The 22,861-nt window shown below is 33.4% G+C and overlaps 1 protein-coding gene across 6 annotated transcripts in view; it reads right to left on the reverse strand.

The window, feature by feature from the left end:
* The window catches only part of PCLO (piccolo presynaptic cytomatrix protein), a 285,323-nt gene that overhangs the window by 53,924 nt on the left and 208,538 nt on the right, over window positions 1-22,861 (reverse strand). For 2 of the 6 annotated variants that reach the window (XM_059712170.1, XM_059712171.1), the window contains exons 11-19: window positions 19,435-19,543; window positions 18,824-18,891; window positions 17,482-17,696; window positions 15,850-15,900; window positions 10,516-10,640; window positions 8,058-8,084; window positions 3,497-3,590; window positions 2,759-2,830; window positions 677-857 (exon numbers count right to left, since the gene is read on the reverse strand). In XM_059712170.1, coding sequence (XP_059568153.1) covers window positions 677-857; window positions 2,759-2,830; window positions 3,497-3,590; window positions 8,058-8,084; window positions 10,516-10,640; window positions 15,850-15,900; window positions 17,482-17,696; window positions 18,824-18,891; window positions 19,435-19,543 — 942 coding nt within the window. Of the gene's footprint in view, window positions 1-676; window positions 858-2,758; window positions 2,831-3,496; window positions 3,591-8,057; window positions 8,085-10,515; window positions 10,641-15,849; window positions 15,901-17,481; window positions 17,697-18,823; window positions 18,892-19,434; window positions 19,544-22,861 lie in introns of those variants that run through there. The other 4 variants (XM_059712166.1, XR_009454731.1, XM_059712167.1 and 1 more) reach the window with 4 other exon arrangements.

Here is a 22,861-nt window from a genome sequence, read left to right on the forward strand (position 1 = left end):
AGGGGATGGAGCCCACAATCCTGGCATGTGCCCTGACTGGGAATGAACTGTGATCTCCTGGTTCATAGGTCTATGCTCAACCACTGAGCCATGCCAGCCAGGATCATATTAGTTGTTATTTTTTTTTAAATCATAGAAATAGCTCAAGTCCAATATTTAGGAAAGTTTTAAGTAAATGTCAGTGTATAAATTGTTTTGATATGATATATAAAAGGAAGGTGCAAAATTGTGTATAATCATATATGTAATGGCTAAGAATATATTTATGAAAATAGGGATTTAAACAATTAGAAGAAATATGTATAAATGATGATTATGTCTAGTCAAAGAACTCTTAAGGATTTTTATATTTCCTTTATGAAATACCCCAGTTCATCTTATAACATCCTATTAACATGAATTTTGAGAGTTGGAAAAGAACCAATAGCTCATATAACCCAACCTTCTCAATTTTAAAGGTTGAAAACTGGAGCGTCAGAGAGGCGAAGATCATGAACTTAATCATGGGCTCATCTGAGACTATATCCCATTTCTCCTTATCCTTTGCATAATACTATATTAAATAATTCTAATATAATTCAGCCTTCAAAATATATTCAATATGCAGGAATTCATATTCAAAAAGATAGTGAATGAACAAAAAGACAAAAGCTTTTCTACTTGAAACATCTCCTACCCTTGGACGGGTCAGGGAAGATTCCATGGCTTCTGCTTTTGATGACAGATGGCTTTGGTGACTGCTGGCTGCTTTGACCAGAGTGGGACTTGCCATGATCAATGCTTTCAGTCTGTTCTTTGAGCGGATACCACCTGGGAGTGTTATCGAGGTGAGATGTGCTAGATAAATCAATCAACACCTGAAAAAGAGTACAATAAGTTAATATTAATTTATAAATTAAGCTATAATAAATTCATTAGTTTTCTGTGATCTGAAATTTAATCAAGGACACAAACCCAAGGATAATGAGGTTGTCTTCCTAATTTTTCTTCATCCATGGTATTGGGATAAGAACTTGTACATATTAGATATTTAATGAATGTTTGGTTAAACTGAACTGAATAAAATCTTTAACTATTAATTACATTTTTGGGTGATGTTATAAAAACGTAGAATGAAGAATTGCTTCATGAAATAAAACTTGGTTAAATGGACACATTCTAGTCTTCAAAGTGGCTAGCATTTTAGGTACAAGAGGGACAAAATTAAAAAAGAATGAAAAATTTGCAATTACTAACATATTCCCTCTATTTTAAAACATACTTAGTTCACATCTGAAATAGAGATGTAACTAAGTTTATGATGAGAAAGCACTGTGTCATGTTGAACTGGCAGCATTTTTACTTTCTTAGTGGTTCATCAATAATACTGGAATTTATAGTTGCTGGCATCTTAGATTTGATGAGATATTAAAAAAGAATACCATCAGCACAATGGAGATATTCTCTATGTTCATGTAAATATAATAAATTACAAGAACTTCAGTAAGTCAGTGTTTTAACATAGGGCATTAAGTCAGATGTAACACTATATCCTGTCTAAGGTCAAGATTAGTCTATGTGGCTGTACCAGCACGGGGCCTACAGATGAAGTTCAAATGGCCTAGGTGGAGACTCTAGGAATTAAACCAGGCCTCATACCACCTAGACTACACAAATGTGTTCTCTTGTCTCTATCAAAAGTATATATATATATATATATATATATATATATATATATATATGTATATATATATATATATATATATATATATATAATGTTATATCTTTTGGAGATGATTTTTAAACAATAATTTATAACTTCTTCTTTAAGCAAAGATCACTACAAAAATATACATTTTTGAAATATGATTTAAAAAAATCACAGGATCTGACTTATGCTACCAGATTTTATGTTAGGTTAGATTCCTTAAGAATTTATATAGACTGTTTTTATTGTTTTCTCTTCTAGTTTGCTTCTTAAAATATTTTGAAAGATTTTTCTCTGGATACTTGCAAGAAATAAGAATATAAAATGTCACATCATTCATACATGCAGTGAGGAATAGCAATTATGTAAATTGAAAATACATTTTAAAAATTCTAGTCATTTTATAATCATTTTAAATTTTTAAGTCATTTTAAATTTATATCAAATCTTTAACATAATCATTTGAATTCAAAGCATGATCATATATCTTTTTATCAAAACAACTGACATATAATTTTATTAATCAATGTCACCCCAATAAATTCAATACAAAATTTGGACAAAGTAATCCCTTAAAAATCAAAAGCAATTTAAAATAAATGAGCCTAACTCTGTACTCAGTTGATAGAATAACCACACTGAGAGAGATTATTCCATGAAATTTTGAAACACAGCAATATGACTCTACATCCAACCCTAGTGAAATATATCCTAAGGACAAAATGAACTGCAAAAATTCTCACGCCCATATTTAATGTTTAAATAATAATGTTCATGGTGGTATTTGTATGGTTATTCTTCGACTGTTATGTATATTTTGTGCAATAAAACAAATGAGTAAAAAAATAATTTCATCTTGCAAATTAATTATAAAATACATCAAGTGGCAAAGTAAAAACCATTTCTTGAGTTGCTATCCATCTTTATGAGTAACTAGAACATAAATTCTATCTACCAAAGGACTTTATCCAGAAGTACTTATCTTATAAACTTAGATTACATGCTTTGCATAAAGCACTAATTGATAGTTTATAACAAAAGCAAATAAGGAAAAGCAAAGCAAAGGCTCACCTCACCAAGAAAGTCATTAGAAGAAAATCTATCATAATCCCAGACGGTCACCTCCAGTGTTTTCTTCTTGAGCTACAGTTCAAATCAAAATGTTATTCACATCATTTCTCATCATGAATTTTCATTACACTCATATTATAGACTCATTTATTTTTACTTCCTTAAAAATATTTTCGTTTACATAAAAATACCTGAAATATTATCTAAAATTATGTGGGCTTATACTAAATACTATGTAAAATATCAATGACTTTGTACTCCAACCTAATATAGTACCATGAGACCTCATTATTTTATAAATTTTATCAATATCCTGTTAATCTACCCCCATCTTTAAAAATAGAATTTAAAATCGATAAATATGCTTTAAATACATGGGATATAGGTTGCAAAACTGTCTAGGTTAATTAGACAAAGCATTTGGATTAGAGTTTTTTTTTGGTTTCAGTAAATTGCCAAAAAACACAATAGTGATTCTTATTTCTGCAGGTGAATTTAACTTATTTTAAATTCAAAAACCCATATAATTTATGTCCAGCTTTACCTTCATAGTCAATTTAGAAATCTTCCCAGAGGGCAAATAATAAACCTCATTTCAGTTATTGCATATGGATGTCTTCTTCCTGTTCTATTTGTAGTCTTTCTCTCTGAAATTTAGATTCTAGTCTTTCAATAATTTTGTCATTACTATTCACATATTATACTAAATCTGTCACATAGGACATCATCATTGCATACCTGTTCCATGGAGATACTTTTATAAATTACTGTTTGATTCCACTCAGGATTAAGACTTTTCTGAACATATTTAGTCCTTCTCTTGTACTCAGCACTGAATTGGAAGAAAAGAAAGAGTTACCTTGATTATTCACCTTAACTGATGACTTCATAGTCAACCTGAGGGGCATGCTGATATGTTAAGATGATATTTTGTTTTGAATCACTATGCAATCATCTCATCATACTCACATCTTAAACCTTATTTTAAGTTAAATGCACAATGAAAATGTAAAAATATGTTGGATGCCTTTAGGTTTATTGCCCTAGAGTAGTGACTAGTTTGTCTGCTTTAGCTACAATTTAAAGTTTTTAAAGTCAATTTAAATATACAAATTTCCTATTTAAATACATATATATTTCATATAGATAATATAACTTAGATACATGCATGTACATATAAAATATTAAAAAGTTAGGTAAATTTTAGAGTTTTTGCTTAGGGAAATTCTGAATGGTATATACTAAGAGTGTTGTGGAATTAAAGATAATTACTATAAATATTTACTTTTTCCCAGATACACTCAAATAATTAAATTGTTTGGGAAAAAATTTAGATGTTCATTTTAATAGAGTATCTTAATCGTAATAATGAGTTGGTTTTCCAATTCTCTCCAGAATCAATGTATTTGTGGCCTTTCTCATTAATGGAGGAAAACACACCTCATTTCTGAGCCCCCTCCATCGTCCCTGGCTGTCCTGTGTAAATGCCAATGAATTCCTTTTCAGTCTTTTTGCACTTGAATTTCCTGACACGCAGAGATGGCCAGACAAAACTATTCCTCTAGTAACACTTGGGTGTTTTTAAAAATAATTATCATGTCCTGACCATCTTGAGCATGATCCCAATGGGCTGCGTTTCCACATTACACAATTACAAGTTGAAGATGGCCAGATAAACAGGGGGATTAAATGTGAGCAAAATTCAGGTTGAGAAAATAGTAGAGCTCAATTTCTTTTTTCTTCCATGTTTAGTAAACACACTAAATTCCCTCACGGGAAGATTTCATAATGGTATTATATTAGGACAATTAGCTATATCTAATAATCAGAGAAGTTTTCTAAATAGGAGTGAAAATAAAAAGTCAATTTATCAATATGGGACATGGTGTTTATAAAAAAAAAAAAAACTAAACCTTCATTCCTGTGAAGGTTTAACTAATTTAATTTTTTCTTGTTTTTTTCTTTTCTTTTTTATTATTGGCCAGTCACAATCAGATATGCTTTTAAGATAGACAGAAAAAGATATTTAAAACATAATCATTCTACCTTAATCCAGCTGAAAACAGTTCTCTGAGTTTCTCTTTTTAATTTTAAATTACTGATAATGAAGAATGGAATATGATGGTTTCTTTGTATTTACCTTTTATAAAATTAACTAAAATTTAAGTTCATCATTTAAAAAATTATTTGGTTTTTCTTTATTGAAAAAATATGTATATTCCTTTAATACAAAAGTATATTTTCAATAAGTGTATATAATTTTTCCAAAATTACTCTTCTTTCAATTTGGAAGATGTGCAGAGTACATCCCATTTTATAAGCTATTTTTCTGTGCAATAGTGTGTTTATGGACCATCACTTTGTTTTCCTCTGTGCTTCCTGAGGTCAAAGACAGTGTCTGTGTTGTCAACTCTAACCCCAGAACCTTGCACAGTACCTGGAGCAGTCTGTGCTAGATATGTATTGGATGCACCCCCTAAAACATTCTTGTACTTTTTTTTCTTTCACAATTCATTGCAGTGAAATAATTTTTGGCCTTCAAATTGTAAATATATACAACACCTGGGTCTGCTCTACATGGGACGTGTAAGAAATCGCTCATGCTAACAAGGATGTTTAGAGAAAGTCCAGCCAGGAACTAGGTTTACAGGTATCATGATAGCTAAAATCAGCTTCAGTTATAGCAAACTCTCATTAATGGGAAAACTTATGTACCTTGTCCAAAAGTGTAATGAAAGAAAACCAGAATGAGATCTCTCACATAGCCTTATTTCTGTTTCTCAATTATACAGGGACAAGTACTGAGCTCATGGGCTCTTCAGGCTCTTTCTTTGTCTTTCTTTGACCTCACCTTGGCTGACATTTGGGCTTTCTGAGCTTATGAGTATATTGAGCAGAGGGTGGAAAGAGAAAATGAAAGAAGACAAAAAGACTGGACCAGTGAAATGACAAATGTATTACATTTTTTATTATTATTTATTAATCCTCACCCTAGGATATATATTTTTTCCATTGCTTTTTTTAGAGAGACAGGTGGGGATGTAGGGGAGAGAGAGAGAAAGAGAGAGAGAGAGAGAGAGAGAGAGAGAGAGAGAGAGAGAGAGAGAGAGAGAGAAAGAAACATAGGTTTAAGGGGGACACATCTATTGATTGCCTCTCTCATGCTCCCTGACCAGGACTGGAGATCAAAATTGCATCCCAGGTACATGCCCTTGACCAGAAATCCAACCCATCACCCCGCAGTGCACCGCCAATGCTCTAACCACTTAGCAACACCAGCCAGAACTTCATTTTATTATTGAAATTGAAGAAAAGAAAGATGTCTGATTTTCTATATAGTATTGTAAAATAATTTGAAATAATTCAGTAGCCTAAGCATTCTGATCTTTTTCTCCCAGAGATAACTGACCATTGGCTACATGAAGCTTATTGTGCATATTATTAGCAATAATAACAGCTGCCATTTATTGAGAGCTTATTAAGTGCCACTCATGATCACTTTTGGGATATTGCTTCAGGTGTTTCACAAAAGGCCCAGGAGGGGGCTGTTGTAAGTCCTATTGTTGAGCAAGAAAGGAATCGTTTTAGAGAAACCTCACAACTTGTACTTGGCAGGGCTGAAATCCAAATGCAATTTTTTAAAGACTTTACTCACTGGCCTCTTCAGCCTCACTTACAATGTCATTACCTTGCCATTATAATTCCTTCTCTCATTGCCAGTTTTCAGAGATGATGATAAAAGTGACTTCCAGATGAAATATAGGATGAGAAAGTGATTTCTAGATCTTCTACATTGTAATCCAACACAGCCTAGACTATTTCAATCATTATTTACACTCACAAAGCATGTTTTCTTCTAAGGTAAATATAGACAGATACTGTCATTCTGACAACGTCCCCCCAGTTTCTCTCGATAAAAGACAGCAAGGTTCTGAATAAAGTGACTGATAATGTCTGTTCTAAAATGACACTATCTCTCTGAAATAAGTAATTTTGCTTGTCAGTCTGACATCTGGATGGCATCCTGAGATGACAGAGCCAGTCCTAAAAAGCAACCTTTCACAGTATCATATTTTACTATTTGCCACAATTATGTAGCTGCAAGGAAACAAAAAAGTTTCTGGGCAGTAGAAAGACTTGGTGAATACTCTTATTATTTAAAATACTTAAATATTTATGCCTTTAAAAATCAGAAACAGCCTCTTTTGGGCACAGCTTGTCAGGATTAGTAAAAATGTCAAATTTTAATGACACTGACAACAACAAATCCTGAACCATTAATATTCTGGTGGGATTAAAATTCTCATCACCTTATTGCTACAGATGGTACAAGATTCTCTTCCCTAACTGAATAACACATTTAATTTATAATGCAATGAGATGTGCCAATGGAAACTTCTGGCTATGTTTCGAGAGATAGCCTTAGCTGACCATGTAATGATGCAACAGTTTCCGACTGTTGGCAAACAAAAGATGCTCATATGTTGTTGCTAATGCTCTAGAACAGGCAGCTATGGCATCCTATATTGCACAGCAATCATTTTGTCATGCAGAAGGTATTGGGGCATGGAAATGTTTCCATACCAAGTTTTAAGTGAAGGATAAAAATTAGACAACTATTGTCTTTAAGATGACCTATACATCTAGTACTAGACATCCAGATCAGTACATTCCTTTTAAAAATGACTAGATTTTTAAAATTTGTAACAGAAGACCCAGGTGAACTTAAGGCATGATTATCACATGGGAGGCTATATGAATTTTAGTGTAAGCATTATGAATAAAAACTTCTGTGCACAGCCATGTAGCTCAGTGGTTGAGCATTGACCTATGAACCAGGAGGTCACAGTTCAATTCCTGGTCAAAGCACATGCCTGGGTTGTGGGCTCAATCCCCAGTATGGGGCATGCAGGAGGCAGCTGATCAATGATTCTCTCTCATCATTGATGTTTCTAGTTCTCTCTCCTTCTCCCTTCCTCTCTGAAATTAAAAATATATTAAAACCAAACACAACTTGCAATATGCCTAATTTCACAGTGATATTTCCTTATTCATACTCTTTTATGTTTTAAATATTTTCTACTTTTCTATGTTCTATTGCATACATCTGCTAAAACTATTTAGTAATGTTTTGGTTGGGACAATTTGCTATTTGTCTAATTCACAGACACCAACATGTAGAAAATAAAAATTACAGCCCAAGTTGAGCTGTAGGTGCATGTACAGGAAAAGGCAAAAATAAAATAAAAAACTCTAGAGAGTACAGCATAACTTAACACTGAAAGAGAGCCAACTCTACCTTGCATTCTGGACAACCATGACTTGACTGCATTGATTCCAAGAGCAGAAGTGAAGGATACAACAGGAAGTAGGAAAGACAGAGAGAAAAAAGTTAGGAACAGAAGTAAGGAAGAAAACATGAGAATAATAATTAGGGAGCTATACCACAACCTACAAATGACACGAGGCAGAAAATAATATTTTAACTAAAGTGAAAATAATACCTCACAAGTGCAATAAAACCCCGTGGCCTCAGCCACTGTAACAATTAGGAGTAATTTAATAAAGGACTAGGAACTGAATCGGAGTCGCATATTCGCCGCCTTTGGGACAAATCCCACCAAGCAGGAATGCTTTGTTTGACAAACGGCATGAGGATGGTTTTAGGTGGGAATCTCACTCTTCATTTCACTATAGCTCCCCCCTTACCCTGCTACCCCAGGATGGACTGACATATTTATGTTACCGGCCTGTCCCTTCTGCTTATTCCAGTGTGTAATAGTCTAACTGAAACATAGTCCTGTAATAAATAAAAGAAAGGTACTCTAATATTGTTTGAAAGATGATACTCCAGGATGTTATTAAAGATAGAAACTGAAAGACAGTGTTTTATTTTAATTCATTAGCAAATGTTAAATAGAGATATACCAGTGGCAGTGATTTCCTCTTATCCCATTATATTCTGATTAAATAACACTGAAGGTCTAATGACCCAAATCAAAAACAGAATGAAGTTATCAGTTTGTTGTTATACCCATGTTTAAAACATTTAGTCAAATTACAGTTATAACTAATACATAAAGATATAAATGAATTAACATAAAATAAAAACTCCCTTTTCTTGCACTATGTGGCTAGTTGGTAATCTTATAAATTAAGTCAATAAATTAAAACTATTTAATTTATACCAGCAATATGTTTCTAAATAAAATTATTAGGTAGGATAAAATTAAAGACTGTATACTGAATTTGTTAGAGCACCTGGCATTTTTCAAATTATTTTTTGAATGTTATCTAATTTGATTCCCCTGACAAATGAAAAATTATGGCTCTGCCTACCTTGGCTCTCTTAATATCAATAAGCAAACTAAATCTCAAAGAATTGGTGATCTGCCTGTGGTGATATAATTAACACATAGCAGATTCAGATGTAAGGCATAACTCTAATTTGGATCCTGTTCAAACAAACCAAATACAGTCATAAACATGCTTTCGTATGATTTCAATGCTTTTAAATTGTTGATTTGTTTTATAGCCCAGAACATAGTTTATCTTGGTGAATGTTCGATGTGCACTTGAAAAGAATATGTATTCTGTTATTGATGTGTAAAATGTTCTACAAATATCAATTAGGTCATCAAACCAACTAGGAAAATATCATGAGGCAATTGGGGAAATTAAGGCATTATACATTTTTAAAAATTATTATGGTTATATGTGGTATTATGATTATTTTTTAAATGAGTTACCTTTTAGAAACATATACTGAAATATTTGCAGAAAAAAGTTATATAGTTGACATCTACTTTAAAATAATCTGTATGGAGGGCGTGTATGTGGGCAAAATGAAACAGAACTGGCTAGGAAATAAAAAATTTCCAAGAAAAAGTAATATTTGAATGTCACTTCTCAAATTAAATTAAAAAATAAACAAAATGAACAAAAATAAAACCAGAATTTTCAATTTACCAATCCAAAATTTTTGTTGATCACTTATGTTTCCATTATGCTAATTTTGTTAATACAAATTGTTCACATAAGGTATAACAATCTGCTGGGTCCAAATCACTGTTTTGAAACCATCCTTGAGTATTGATTTATATATTAAACATAGCAATTTGCATTTATTACGTGAAAATTAAATATCTCCATAGAGAGTTTGCTTTATATGAACAGTTTATATATCACACAACAGATTCAGAGATAATTTTCACTTATTTACCAAACTAGACATTTCAACTGACTCTTTTTTAAAAATTTATTAGTATTTTAAAAACATTGATTTGAAATATGCATATAAATAAGGATGCATCAACAAGTCATTTAATGAACATTTAACATATTAGATAACACACATGTCCTATGAAATAAAGTACTAAGTTATGTGTCCTTGAACATTGGTTTCGTAAATAAATGTGGGAATGTAAGGTCATTTTTAAATCTCCCACAAATAATTTCCTTTAATGATTTCACAGACAATCTGACTGGTCGTAGCAAGAATGGTTTCCAGAATCTAATCACTGATGTGCTCTCTCTGTGAGGCAGGCTTTATTATGACCAATGGCTCTCCTAGAACCCTTTAAGGTTTAATTATACATTTTAATTCCACCTCATCTGCTACTTATTAGTAAATATTTCATCTGGGTAAAACTAAAGAAATGATATTAAACTCTTTAAAATTAGAGACTAGAAAAATTATATCACTATTTTTTAAATCAGGGGATGCATTACTTAGAAGAAATTGTTTCTTTACTTACCCTCGCCCTGGAAGAAGGTACACTTTAACAAAGGGGTCAGAATAACCATTGTTGTCTCGAGGGACTAAGTTTCTTGCTTGGAGAATGTGTATTATGAGATTGCCAAGATCATAGTTGATTTGAAGCTTAAAGAGACAGATACATATTTGGTGAATATTATTTTTGTTTTGTTTTAAAAAAACATAATTGCATTACCAGTCAATATTTTACGAGTATTTCTTTTTGTTCTCATAAGATGCATCAATCCTCGTTTCCATTTTATTTGAAATTGAACAGACCAGTAAATGTCTAATTTAATTGGGAGTTCCCAGGCACATGTTAATTACTAGCAAAAGTGCTATTCATTTTTTCTGAGGTGAAAGTCCTGGCCTGTTTAAAATTCATTTAGAAGCAAAATCATACAGTGAATTCTAGTTGTATTTTTAAGTGAAACATCAAATATCTACTTTTAAATGTTGAACATTCATATATACAATTGGAATTCTGAAATTAAATTAACTAGTTGATACACTTACTAGAAAATGTAGTTTGCATTTCACCAAATAATTAGCAGTGGGAGGAATCCTTATTTAAACATAAAGCTATCACTACTGAAATGCAGGAATATTTCAGAAGGTGTAAAATTTACCTCTTCCTATATTACATTATGTGATGTTAAACTGAAGCTTTTCTTTCTGTTCTGCTGTTTTTCTAGTAGAGTGAGAGGCTAACATAATGAAATCTTGCTCTTCAATTTTAGAAGCTGAAGAGGAAAGAAGAGGCATTGCCTCATAGATGCTTAATAGCTGTTGCAAAATTGTCACTGTATAGTAAAAGATTTAGATTTCTAATAAATATTTGAGAAGCCTGCATAATTCAAAATAAGTGAAATAACCCATTTTACTCCTTTGAAATTGAAAGGGTCTTTTGGTATTAGAATAAGACTTACCTCTGTTTGATGTTCTTACCAATTAACAAAAAGCAAAACATTTGTATTTCAAAGCAGAAAATCCATAAATAAAAATACTAACAAATTTTATAATCATACAAAAGATATGTAATAGTAATGTTGAAAATGAGATAATTCAGATGAGCAAAACTTTATCTAAAATTCCATAATTAAAATAATTTTAGCATAATTTTGATCTGGTTATCATTTTTTTGTGCCAAAAAAGGAATCTTTGATAACTTTTCTCTATACAGAAAAGCCCAGAGTCTGAGCATCATGAAACAAAATACTGTGAAGGAAGAGGAACACTGGGAAGTTTAGAATTGCAGTAACTGAGTGCTACAATGGATACTGAAATATACAGTTACTCTGAAATTAATTTCACTGAGATTCAGAATAGCTTCCAAATTTTTAAGAAGTTCTTTCCGAGGAGAACCAAGATGGTGGCATAGGTTAACGCCGGAGTTTGCTGCTTTGAACAACTACTTCAAAAGTGAAACCAAAAAACGGAAGGGACATCACCCAGAACCACAGGAACGCTGGCTGAGTGGAAGTCCTACAACTAGGAGGAAAGAGAAACGCATACGGACACTCAGAGGAGGCGCAGTGCTGAAGTCAAATTCTGAGGTGCGGAGTGCGCGGAGTGGGCTGGCGGCGGAGGGCGCGGTTGTTGTTTTCAATCGGGAGGGAGTCGCAGACTCTGAGCACCAGATCCGGGTGAGTCTTTAGGGACCCAGACTCAAAAGGGAGAAGCAGGACTGTCTGGCTTCGGTCAGAGCGAGTGCAGCTTTCTCTCCCAGCTTTGCAGCGGGTGCTGGGACTCAGAGAGGCAGAGCCCCTGGGGACAGGACTGAGAGCCGCCATAACTGCTCTCTCTGGCCCACCCTGTTGATCCTGTGCGACCCGCCCTACCCAAGCCCTGCACAGAGGCATTTGCCGGATAGCCTCAGGCAAAGGCTAGATTAGCACCTCCCTAGAGGACAGAAGTTCTCTCACTGCTGACACAGCTGATTCTCATAGCCACTTGGCCTGGAGGTCAAACCCTCCCTGGAATTAGCTACAACAATCAAGATTTAACTATAAGACTGCGAACAAAGACCACTAGGGGGTGCACCAAGGAAGCATAACAAAATGCGGAGACAAAGAAACAGGACAAAATTGTCAATGGAAGATATAGAGTTCAGAACCACACTTTTAAGGTCTCTCAAGAACTGTTTAGAAGCTGCCGATAAACTTAATGAGATCTACACGAAAACTAATAAGACCCTCGATCTTATATTGGGGAACCAACTAGAAATTAAGCATACACGGACTGAAATAACGAATATTATACAGACGCCCGACAGCAGACCAGAGGAGCGCAAGAATCAAGTCAATGATTTGAAATGTGAGGAAGCAAAAAACATCCAACCGGAAAAGCAAAATGAAAAAAGAATCCAAAAATGCGAGGATAGTGTAAGGAGCCTCTGGGACAGCTTCAAGCGTACCAACATCCGAATTATAGGGGTGCCAGAAGATGAGAGAGAGCAAGATATTGAAAACCTATTTGAAGAAATAATGACAGAAAACTTCCCCCACCTGGTGAAAGAAATGGACTTACAGGTCCAAGAAGCGCGGAGAACCCCAAACAAAAGGAATCCAAAGAGGACCACACCAAGACACATCATAATTAAAATGCCAAGAGCAAAAGATAAAGAGAGAATCTTAAAAACAGCAAGAGAAAGAAACTCAGTTACCTACAAGGGAATACCCATACGACTGTCAGCTGATTTCTCAACAGAAACTTTGCAGGCCAGAAGGGAGTGGCAAGAAATATTCAAAGTGATGAATACCAAGAACCTACAACCAAGATTACTTTATCCAGCAAAGCTATCATTCAGAATTGAAGGTCAGATAAAGAGCTTCACAGATAAGGAAAAGCTAAAGGAGTTCATCACCACCAAACCAGGATTATATGAAATGCTGAAAGGTATCCTTTAAGAAGAGGAAGAGGAAGAAAAAGGTAAAGATACAAATTATGAACAACAAATATGCATCTATCAACAAGTGAATCTAAGAATCAAGTGAATAAATAATCTGATGAACAGAATGAACTGTTGATTATAATAGAATCAGGGACATAGAAAGGGAATGGACTGACTATTCTTGGGGGGGAAAGGGGTGTGGGAGATGTGGGAAGAGACTGGACAAAAATCGTGCACCTATGGATGAGGACAGTGAGTGGGGAGTGAGGGCGGAGGGTGGGGTGGGAACTGGGAGGAGGGGAGTTATGGGGGGAAAAAAAAAGAGGAACAAATGTAATAATCTGAACAATAAAGATTTAATTAAAAAAAAAAAAAGAAGAAGTTCTTTCCTATTTTCTCTTTTCTCTGCCAGCCTTAAAGTTTATTTTTAACTGATAAAGCACCCAAACTATTTCTTGTTATGTTTTTTCCCCCCCAAAACCATTTATTATTGAAATGAAAACTTGCAGGCTTCTTTAAGACAGTGCTTTTCAAGGTTTACTCTGCGGGGCCTTAGGGAACACTTAGTTGCTCAGAGGTTACTTCCAGGAGAGAAGGAGATGCCTGTCCCCTGTAATCCTTACCAGAGCTACTCAAGTGCTGGCGGTCATTGTTTGGGTGTCTACATAAGATGTTACTTAGAATAAGGTTTTGCTAAAAGAAAGAAAAAGATGAAGCCAATGTTATAAGTGGATTTAAAAAAAGAAAGGGAAAAATATCCCAAGAGTTACGAAGGAAAGTTTTTAGTGTAAATTTCTATTATAGAATTAAACACTACTGCTCAAGGGAAAGGGAAAAAAAAAGCACATAAGAACAAACAAGAACAACAAAAACAAAAACCACAACAAATATTGGTCCAGGAGCAAGAAGTATTAAAGGGAAAAAAGGGTGGGGGTGGGAGGAGGGCATGAGTAGGGGGATGGGAGAGGGAAATGGGGCAATAAGGACACATATGAAATACCTTAATCAATAAAGAAAAAACATTGTAAAAAATAAAAATAAATTTTAAAAAATGGGAGAGAGAGAAAGAAAAAAACTGTGAATCAGAAAAGATAGTTTTTTTTTTTCTTTTCTTTTTTTCTGTCTGAAATGAAGGGTCAGGGTCTGGCCTAGGAGTGGGAAATGGCAGTGAGTCACCAGACTTAGAGAACGTACGTAATCAGGCTTCATCCTGCTGGGTCCTTCTTAGAAAGGTGTCCGTCTACCTTCAGCACTTTTTTCTGTATTTCCGCAGTCACACTTCACGTTTGTTTTAATCAGTGAGTGCCTAGACAATCACTTAACTTATTACTTTGTGTGTCAGCCCCTTTATAATATTTCCTGTTGGCCACTGCTGTATGACCTTTTAATTAGTCTTTTCCTTACTCCGAAATGTTTACTGATCACCCTATTATTTAGTGGCTCACTCCCCCTCAGCTCACATTGAAGGTTCTTTCAAATTTAGTCTTAACTGATCTCTACAGGAACCTTTCGCGGCAGCAAAGCCGACCTCTTCATTTCATGCCTCTCTGGCAGCAGAGCCTTTCCTCCTATCTTCTCTTCTTCCAGGAACACACTCCCCTTTCTCCCTGCTTATCCTCAAATCAGGTCAAATCTCTGATGTGCAAATTCATGCACATTTCCTCCAGAACGTGTTGGAGTTGCACTAAGACTCACTGTTCTCATTCCTTTATCGGGAACTTACTATCTTCAAAGTTATTATTTTATACTGTGTTAATTTTTTCTATGGGACATTTCTTATCTACTCGAAATTACATTTTGGTATCATCTAAATCACAATTTTCTACCATTTTTACTATGACTCACAGAAGGAAATACATGTTACAATGTATTAAACTAATACAGAAACATACATACATAGAATTAAAAAGAGTGATTAACACTACTTTTTTTTTCTTTCTATTTTCCTGGTCAAAATCCACTAAAATGACTTAAACAATTTCCAATTAGTCCAGACTCCTTTCCCCGACCCCCCACCCAGTAAGAAAAACACAGCTCCACAAGAATTGTTTAGCAATTTTTTAACAATTGTTAACCAGAGGAAGAAATGAGGACAGCATTCAACTCATGAAACTCTTGAAGAAGAAACTTTAAAGTCTAGGAGAATCTGTCATGTTGGAAACACATTCAAGAAATATAAAGTAACTGAGATGTAAAATGTATTAATACTACTAAGGTTTCAGGCATGTTTCAAGGCATCTAATTCCATAGATATAATTAGATTTCATAAAACATATATTTGTATTAAAATACTATTCTATGCAGTTGTAGTTTTTCCCTTTATAGATCTATATGTTATAAAACAGAAAAGGTTCTAACAGTGTTTACAACTTCAACAGACCAGGGGGTGGAAATAATCAGAAAAGATTGCAAAATGATGATTTAAAAAAAAAATGTTCATACCTGAATTTCCCCCGTAATTGGATGAGAGACAACCTTTGTTGCATCAGTAGGCTGTAATATTAAAAACATACATTATCATAGATAAACCCTTCATAGAATTTACTGTTTCAACTTCCTCCTGAAATTAATTTCTATTTGGCCACAGCACACTGCCTGGAAAATATATTTCACCCACTTGTCTGCTTCAGATTATGCTGTCTGCTCATACTTCTCAATACATGCTTAATTTTATAGCCACATGAATCTGCTTTTCATTTTGTTAAGCCTGTTTTGAAGCTATAATTTTATACCTGCAGTAATGTATTTTCAATTACCTAAGGAAATGAACGCTTTGGTTCAATGTACTCTATTTAAATATTCATAGGATTTAAAGATCTATAGAGGAATAATTTTTTTTTATACACCAGCTGCCTAGGAGACAGAAGTTGTGAAAATCCATGCTTATACTCCTTTGTTGGGTATTCCTGTTCTCTTCTAGACTGAGGTACCAGGCAATCACTTTCTAAGATCTCACACTCGATTATAATTCCATCCCATTCTATTTAAGTTCTCATTTCCTTAATAAGTCCCTTATATTAGTAGAGCCTTAAAAACAAGAATGTAATCTAGTAAACTGATTCACATTGCTGAAAAAATGACTGACTGCTGACTTGTTACATTTCCTTGAAATAGTTGTAGAAAATGGGAGATGATAAACCTGACCCCAGATCTTACAGAATTTCAGGCAATGTGGAATGTGGCATCAATTTAGGGAGACATTTCCCAAAATGGAGGCCAGCTTACCACTCTACAAAGAAGGCCCTAGTCTCCCTACATGTTATATATTGGCCTGTTTTAATAATTAACTGGAAAAGGAAAGATCCTTAATATTTAGGTGTATATACTTGTTCTGCCACCTTTTGCTTTAAATTTTTATCCTAGAAATGAGAGCAATATTCCAGGTCTTGTTCTGTGAAATATTTACAGGAAAAAAAAACCTAATATAATCATTGGCAAAGTTATGGACTATGTGTTAAATTTTCTACGCCACGTATCCTTTATTCATTCAACTCGTTTATACGAACAGTCATTTACTAACACCGAAACTATGCTCTGGTAACAAAGGATAAAATGTCAGTTAGTGAACAATTATATTTACTAAAAATTATTTTACTATTAAAATTCAAGGAAAGAAAACTGAATCTAGAAAAAGGACCACACAAGTTCCTGAAACTACACCTCAATTAAAGACACAAGCTTTCTAAAACCAGATATCCTTGCATTTCAATTAGGAAAGTTGGGGAATAACTGAGATAAAATGTCAAAAGTGAGACAAAAGAAAAAGGAATGTGTGATTATTGGTAAACTATTTTTTTTAAACAGTCATAGCTTATTTGACAAGAGCACACAAACCTAACTAGAATCAACATAGAGAATAAACTTACGGGTCATATTTAGTTGTTCGGGGTATGACAGAGAACGCATAAGAATGCAGAAATGGAAAACTGTTTTTTTTTTTTTTTACTCCAGTAGATAATTAGGAAATGAGAAAACATAAGAACATCTTAGAAAATGATATTGTATTTCCTATCTGCTTGTTTAAATAAGGAGGAACTAGAAAGTAACTCAAAGGTCACATGACGCACTTCTCACCTTGCTGCTGCTGTGTTTCTTTTTGCTCACGGAGGGGGACCCTGGTTGCCCGGGGCTTGGGACAGAACTGGATCCTGCTGATGTAGGGCCTGAATGAGCGTGAGATCCTTTTTCCACGACAGAGGACATAACCAGTGGTGACTGCTGTAGTGAAACCTTCTGGAGCTCTGCAGCCAATTGCTTAGGATCAACCCCTGGGGACTTTGCTTTATCGACTACAAAAAAATAAAATGGCTTTATAGGTTCCTGGATTTCACAGGTACTTAACACCATGGAACTGATTTGAATTCTAGATTACAGAGTCAAAATATTACTAATACAACCACCGACATTTTAAAAAATAAATAAAAAATACATAAATAATTGTACCTTTATGTATCTATTTCTAAGAAGTCTAGAAGGATCACAGAAGAGTAAAAGAATTCTGAGTTACAGAGGGAAATTGAGCTTCCTATTCCATCTTCAGAAAATGTTTTTAATGTTTTACATAGAAAATTGTACAAAGATAAAATATTCCATTTTATTCACTGGAATTTAATTTGTATGACTAGCTACTTTTCCTTCTTTAAATCTTAACTATAACTTTTTCTAAGGAGGAAATTTCAAAGAGTATATTTACATTTCCAGGTGTATTATTGTTTCAACAGGCCCTGGTCTCTTTATTTAGTGTAATAACCCAGACTCAGAATGCATAGGAAGTGCTCAATATATCATTGCTAAACAAAGGGATAAGTGATATTTTAATCTTCCATTTGATCTAAATGTAAAAATGTGAAATCACACAGCAAGAATTTCATATACATTTCTTTAATGGGTTTAACATGCAAATGTGTGTTTCCCTGGAATGCTAAAAATGTAGCTACAATGCTTTTGATTTTCTTTACCATTACATAAATATATAAACATCCGTCAGTCTATTGCTTTATTTTGTCTATATCTATGTTTATTTCTGTATTTTTATCTACAGCTACATCTGCCTCAATAATTGTAGATTGTTCCCAACTTATGATAGTTAGACTTAACGATTTTCAACTTTACAATGGTGCAAAAGTGATACACATAACAAGTTACATGAGCTACTCAACAACTTATAATAAATAGGCATTATTTTAGATAATTTTGCTCAACTGTAGGCTAATTAAGTGTTCTGAGCACATTTAAGGTAGGCTGGTCTCAGCTGTGATGTTTGAGAAGTTAGGTGTATTGAATGCATTTTTGACTTAAGGATATTTCCAACTTATGATGGGCTTATTGGGTCAAAACCCCATTGTAAGTGGAGGAGCAGCTGTACTCCCACATGTACATTTTTACTCACAGTTGAAAGCAGAGTGCTTTCACCTACCAGATTTTGGTGGTTCATGAAGTTCCAGATGCTGGGGATTTTCAGAATCTGAGAGCATATTGAGGTCCCTAAAAATTAAAACAAAAAAATTAAGGAAGAATTTGAGGAAGCCTGACACAAAAGGCCCTTTTCCCCAACTACCCTGAATATTTTTTTTAGTAGGTAAATGAGAAGTGGTTAATGATATAAAGCAATTTCAAAGCATGCTCACCCTTCTAACCAAATATATATTGGCAATGCTGTTAAACGTCAGCTGATAAAAATGGTTATTTAAGGTGAAATCTTTATGGATTAAATGTAAGTTTATTTTGAAATACTATACACATCCATGAAATCTAAATGGGTTTAAGTTTTCGTTTATATGAAGCGTGTTTCAATAAAAGGATGAAAGGGGAGAGCTATTGACATTAGTCAGAGACAAAATGATCTGAATTATTTCTGTGCTTTAAACTTTGATTCTGAACACAAGAAATCTATAAGACTTGCAATCTTTTTATTTTCTAATTACAGAAAATCTTGCTGACTGGCAAAGGTTCCACCTTAACAATTTTAAATTAAAAGAGCCATGAATAGCCAAAAAAATGGAAACAAAAAGATGGGGAAAAACTCACAGTCTTACACATATTTCTGCTTCCCCACTTTGCTGACTAATGATACTCTGCACTTCTTCATATGTTTTAGAAGTTAAAGGAATTCCATTCCACTCCAAAACTTGCATCCCTAAAAAGACAAATTCAAGTATAATGTGAAAATAGTGTGGTATTCCTAGTCCGGGTCCATAGGGCATAGAAGACACTGCTCTGCATTTGCAAACCAACTCAGCACACTATTTCAGAGAACATCAGTTCAAAGTTCTCTGGAACCACATGTACTTTGGTTTCATCAACTTACCTGAACACATGAAATGTATCTAACACAACATGCAAAATGTTGCTTTTGGAAATCTATTAAATGCTGTCAAACACATGCATTTTGTTCACACTGCTATGAAGAAAATATTACTGAATGTATATTGCTTAGACCAATTTTGTACAACCACCAATATAATCATTTCATGGGGAACAAGCAACTAGAAAAGTATCAAGTTCCATATTCTATCGTGGAATGGGAGTGGCAGAAAAAAGCCATTAGGATTTTGCTGTGAAGCTCCCCTTAAGGAACTGCTATACCTTCAACTTGGCTCAGATAAACCGATTTCCATGTTGTGTCTTTTCTTCATTACCTGTGAGATATTCCTGAGTAGAAGCAGCAGAAATGCTAGAGAGAGCAACTTCATGTGTGTGTATTGCCTGTGCAGTTGAGTAGTACAAGGCCCTGTGCTCAAGAGGTCCAAAGCTTGGTTTCATTAAGCTTTGCCATTGTCATTTTGAAATTCTTAATAATGTTTGAACAAAGAGCTCTACATTTTCATTTTGCACTGGGTCCTGTAAATTTAGTTACCTAAAAATGTAATTTTCATATAAAAAAGTAGTACTATATAATATTTCAACATCTTACATTTAATCCTTTGGTCCATTTATTATGAGCTGTCAAAATAATCTAGGGACAAATATTTGGCACAAATCAGATGGTCCTAATCTGTGGCTATGTGAGCTGGATATAAATTAGATAAAACTTTGCAAAGTTATAGTGCCTACATATTTATGGATGCTACCAGCTTTACCTGAGAAAAATGTATGTATGTCACACTAGGCTACAATTAAATAAAAATAAATACTTGTCGACAAATTACATTTCCAATGTGCTTCACAGATGCCTGTGTGAAATGATCTATTGCTCAACATTGATTTCAATGGGAAATGCTAAACATGGCATGATTGAGTCTGTAACATTTTAATGATTTTGATATACACTGAAAAGCATATTACCAGTAGCAAGCAAGGGAAAAGCTTTTAATGAAGTGGCAAAAGAAGTCCATAAAAATATCCACAATTACACAAACAAAAACGACTTTTCCATAACTTACTCCAAGAAAACTTTATCTTCAGATGGGCCTTACGTTTATTTCAATAATCCCAGGCTGTTGTACATATAAAATGAGAAAATAACATAAAAGACAGTGGTGACACCACTAAAGAAAAATTTAGTACTGAAAGAGGAAAAACACACTTTTTTCTGTTAGTCAGGAGTAAGAGTTATTTATGACAGATGATTTTGAATGGAAACAAATTACTGGTGTTGTAATCCAGAAATTGCATTGTCACTTTTCTGCAGAGCATAGTTTATGAAAAGAAACAGCCACATAATCTTGATGCTACTTCTGTTGGATTTACCTGTTTATTTTTCACATCTCAAAAAATAACAGTGCAAATTTCCAAAACATAATTATCCAGTGAAATGAAAAATGCTTCTAGTCATAAAAAACTGTTTAGAATCATTAATAACATTGCTGGAAAAATATACAGAAAACTAGGGTCTGGCCTAGATATTTATCTGAGATCATGAACTACATAATATGCTCTGCTAAACTTTTCCATTCATTCAATTTCCCACCACAGTTGGTGCAATACTATAGTTCAAAAGATTTTTCCAGTTCTTTTATCCTTATTCTTGGTTCCAAAGGTGAGTATCAGATAACACAGGGAACGTGACTACTTGAACAGTCATTTAGTTAACACTTCCCCTTTGCATTGCCTTTCCAACTTCGTAGGAATGCTACAAAAACCACACTACAATAACCAATGAATATACAAATAACTCCTTATCAATTCATTAGATGGTTTTAACAGTTTGAGAATTAAGTATCATGTGACATCAAATACAGTAATTTTGAAAAATGTTAATTGTAAAATTCTATTGTAAAATGCGTGCAAAAATTTGTTGAAAATTATTATACTACATGGAAATATAGTTCACTAAAACAGTCTTTTACCATTTAATTGATTTGAATGTAAGCATATTCAAACTTCAGATAACTTTTTACTCTGACTTTGAGAAATAATTCTTGGAAGACAGTGTACACATAAATGGTTAAACCTATTACTTAGCATTATGAGCAAATAATTACATTTTATAGTATTTAAAATTTATCAACATATATGTTAGCCAATTGTTCAAGTTTGAGAGTGTTCAGGTGATTCTTCAATTATATTCCTAGAAAGTACCTATTCTAATAGTTTCTATTAGAAACACTAACATAATCTAAATTTTGCTGAATATGCAACAGTGATGATAGGACTTGGTGTTCAAAATCTTATATTTAAAAGGTTATCAAAATTTAAAAGTATAATAAAAGGTTAATTTTCGAATTTAAAAAATCAATCCACATAAAAGATTCTAAAATGTGTTTTCATATTTTATGGAATTACTTAATTTTATATGTTCCTCAAACTGCCAAATCTATTCTTATCTTTATAACACAAAATTTCATGTATGTTATTTCTTTGTTCATGTATGTTAATATTTGCCATTACTGCAAAAACATCTATATATTAAAATTATTGAGTTAACAGTCAAACTTTTATAGGTTATTGTACATCCACTCATATATCACACAAAAGATCAAGACCTTTATTTACTTATTTCAAAGATATTTTTCCAGTTCCTTGTATGTGGCAGTTGATACACAATTTATCACCTTTGTAATGATCACCATCTTTATGCTGTTATATGCTAATATTTTATGTTGTCATATAAAGTAATAAAATACATTCATTCCAGTGGAAAAAACAGAAATATCTCGGCAATTAGTAAAATAAAGATGATTTACAGAAAATTTAAAAGTGTTATAAATATATGAACAAAAGCCTATACTCATTAGTGATTAGAAAGTATAAATTAAAGCAAGAATGACATGTTACTATTACTTAACTATCATCATTCAAAAAGATCAAAAGCTAGAAAATACCATATGTGGGATTATGGGACTTTACTTCAAGGGAAATTATACTTGCTAGATGGTTTTTCAGCTTTATCCCCACTCTAAGATGTGAAAAGAATATATCAACATGAAAAATAAAACAACTGCTTATTTACAATTTATAAACATGTAATTATTTTGATGGAGATGCAGATAAGTGCAACCACTCTGGAGGGCAA

The sequence above is a fragment of the Myotis daubentonii genome, chromosome 10 (genome assembly GCF_963259705.1).
Source record: "Myotis daubentonii chromosome 10, mMyoDau2.1, whole genome shotgun sequence".
NCBI lineage: Eukaryota > Metazoa > Chordata > Mammalia > Chiroptera > Vespertilionidae > Myotis > Myotis daubentonii.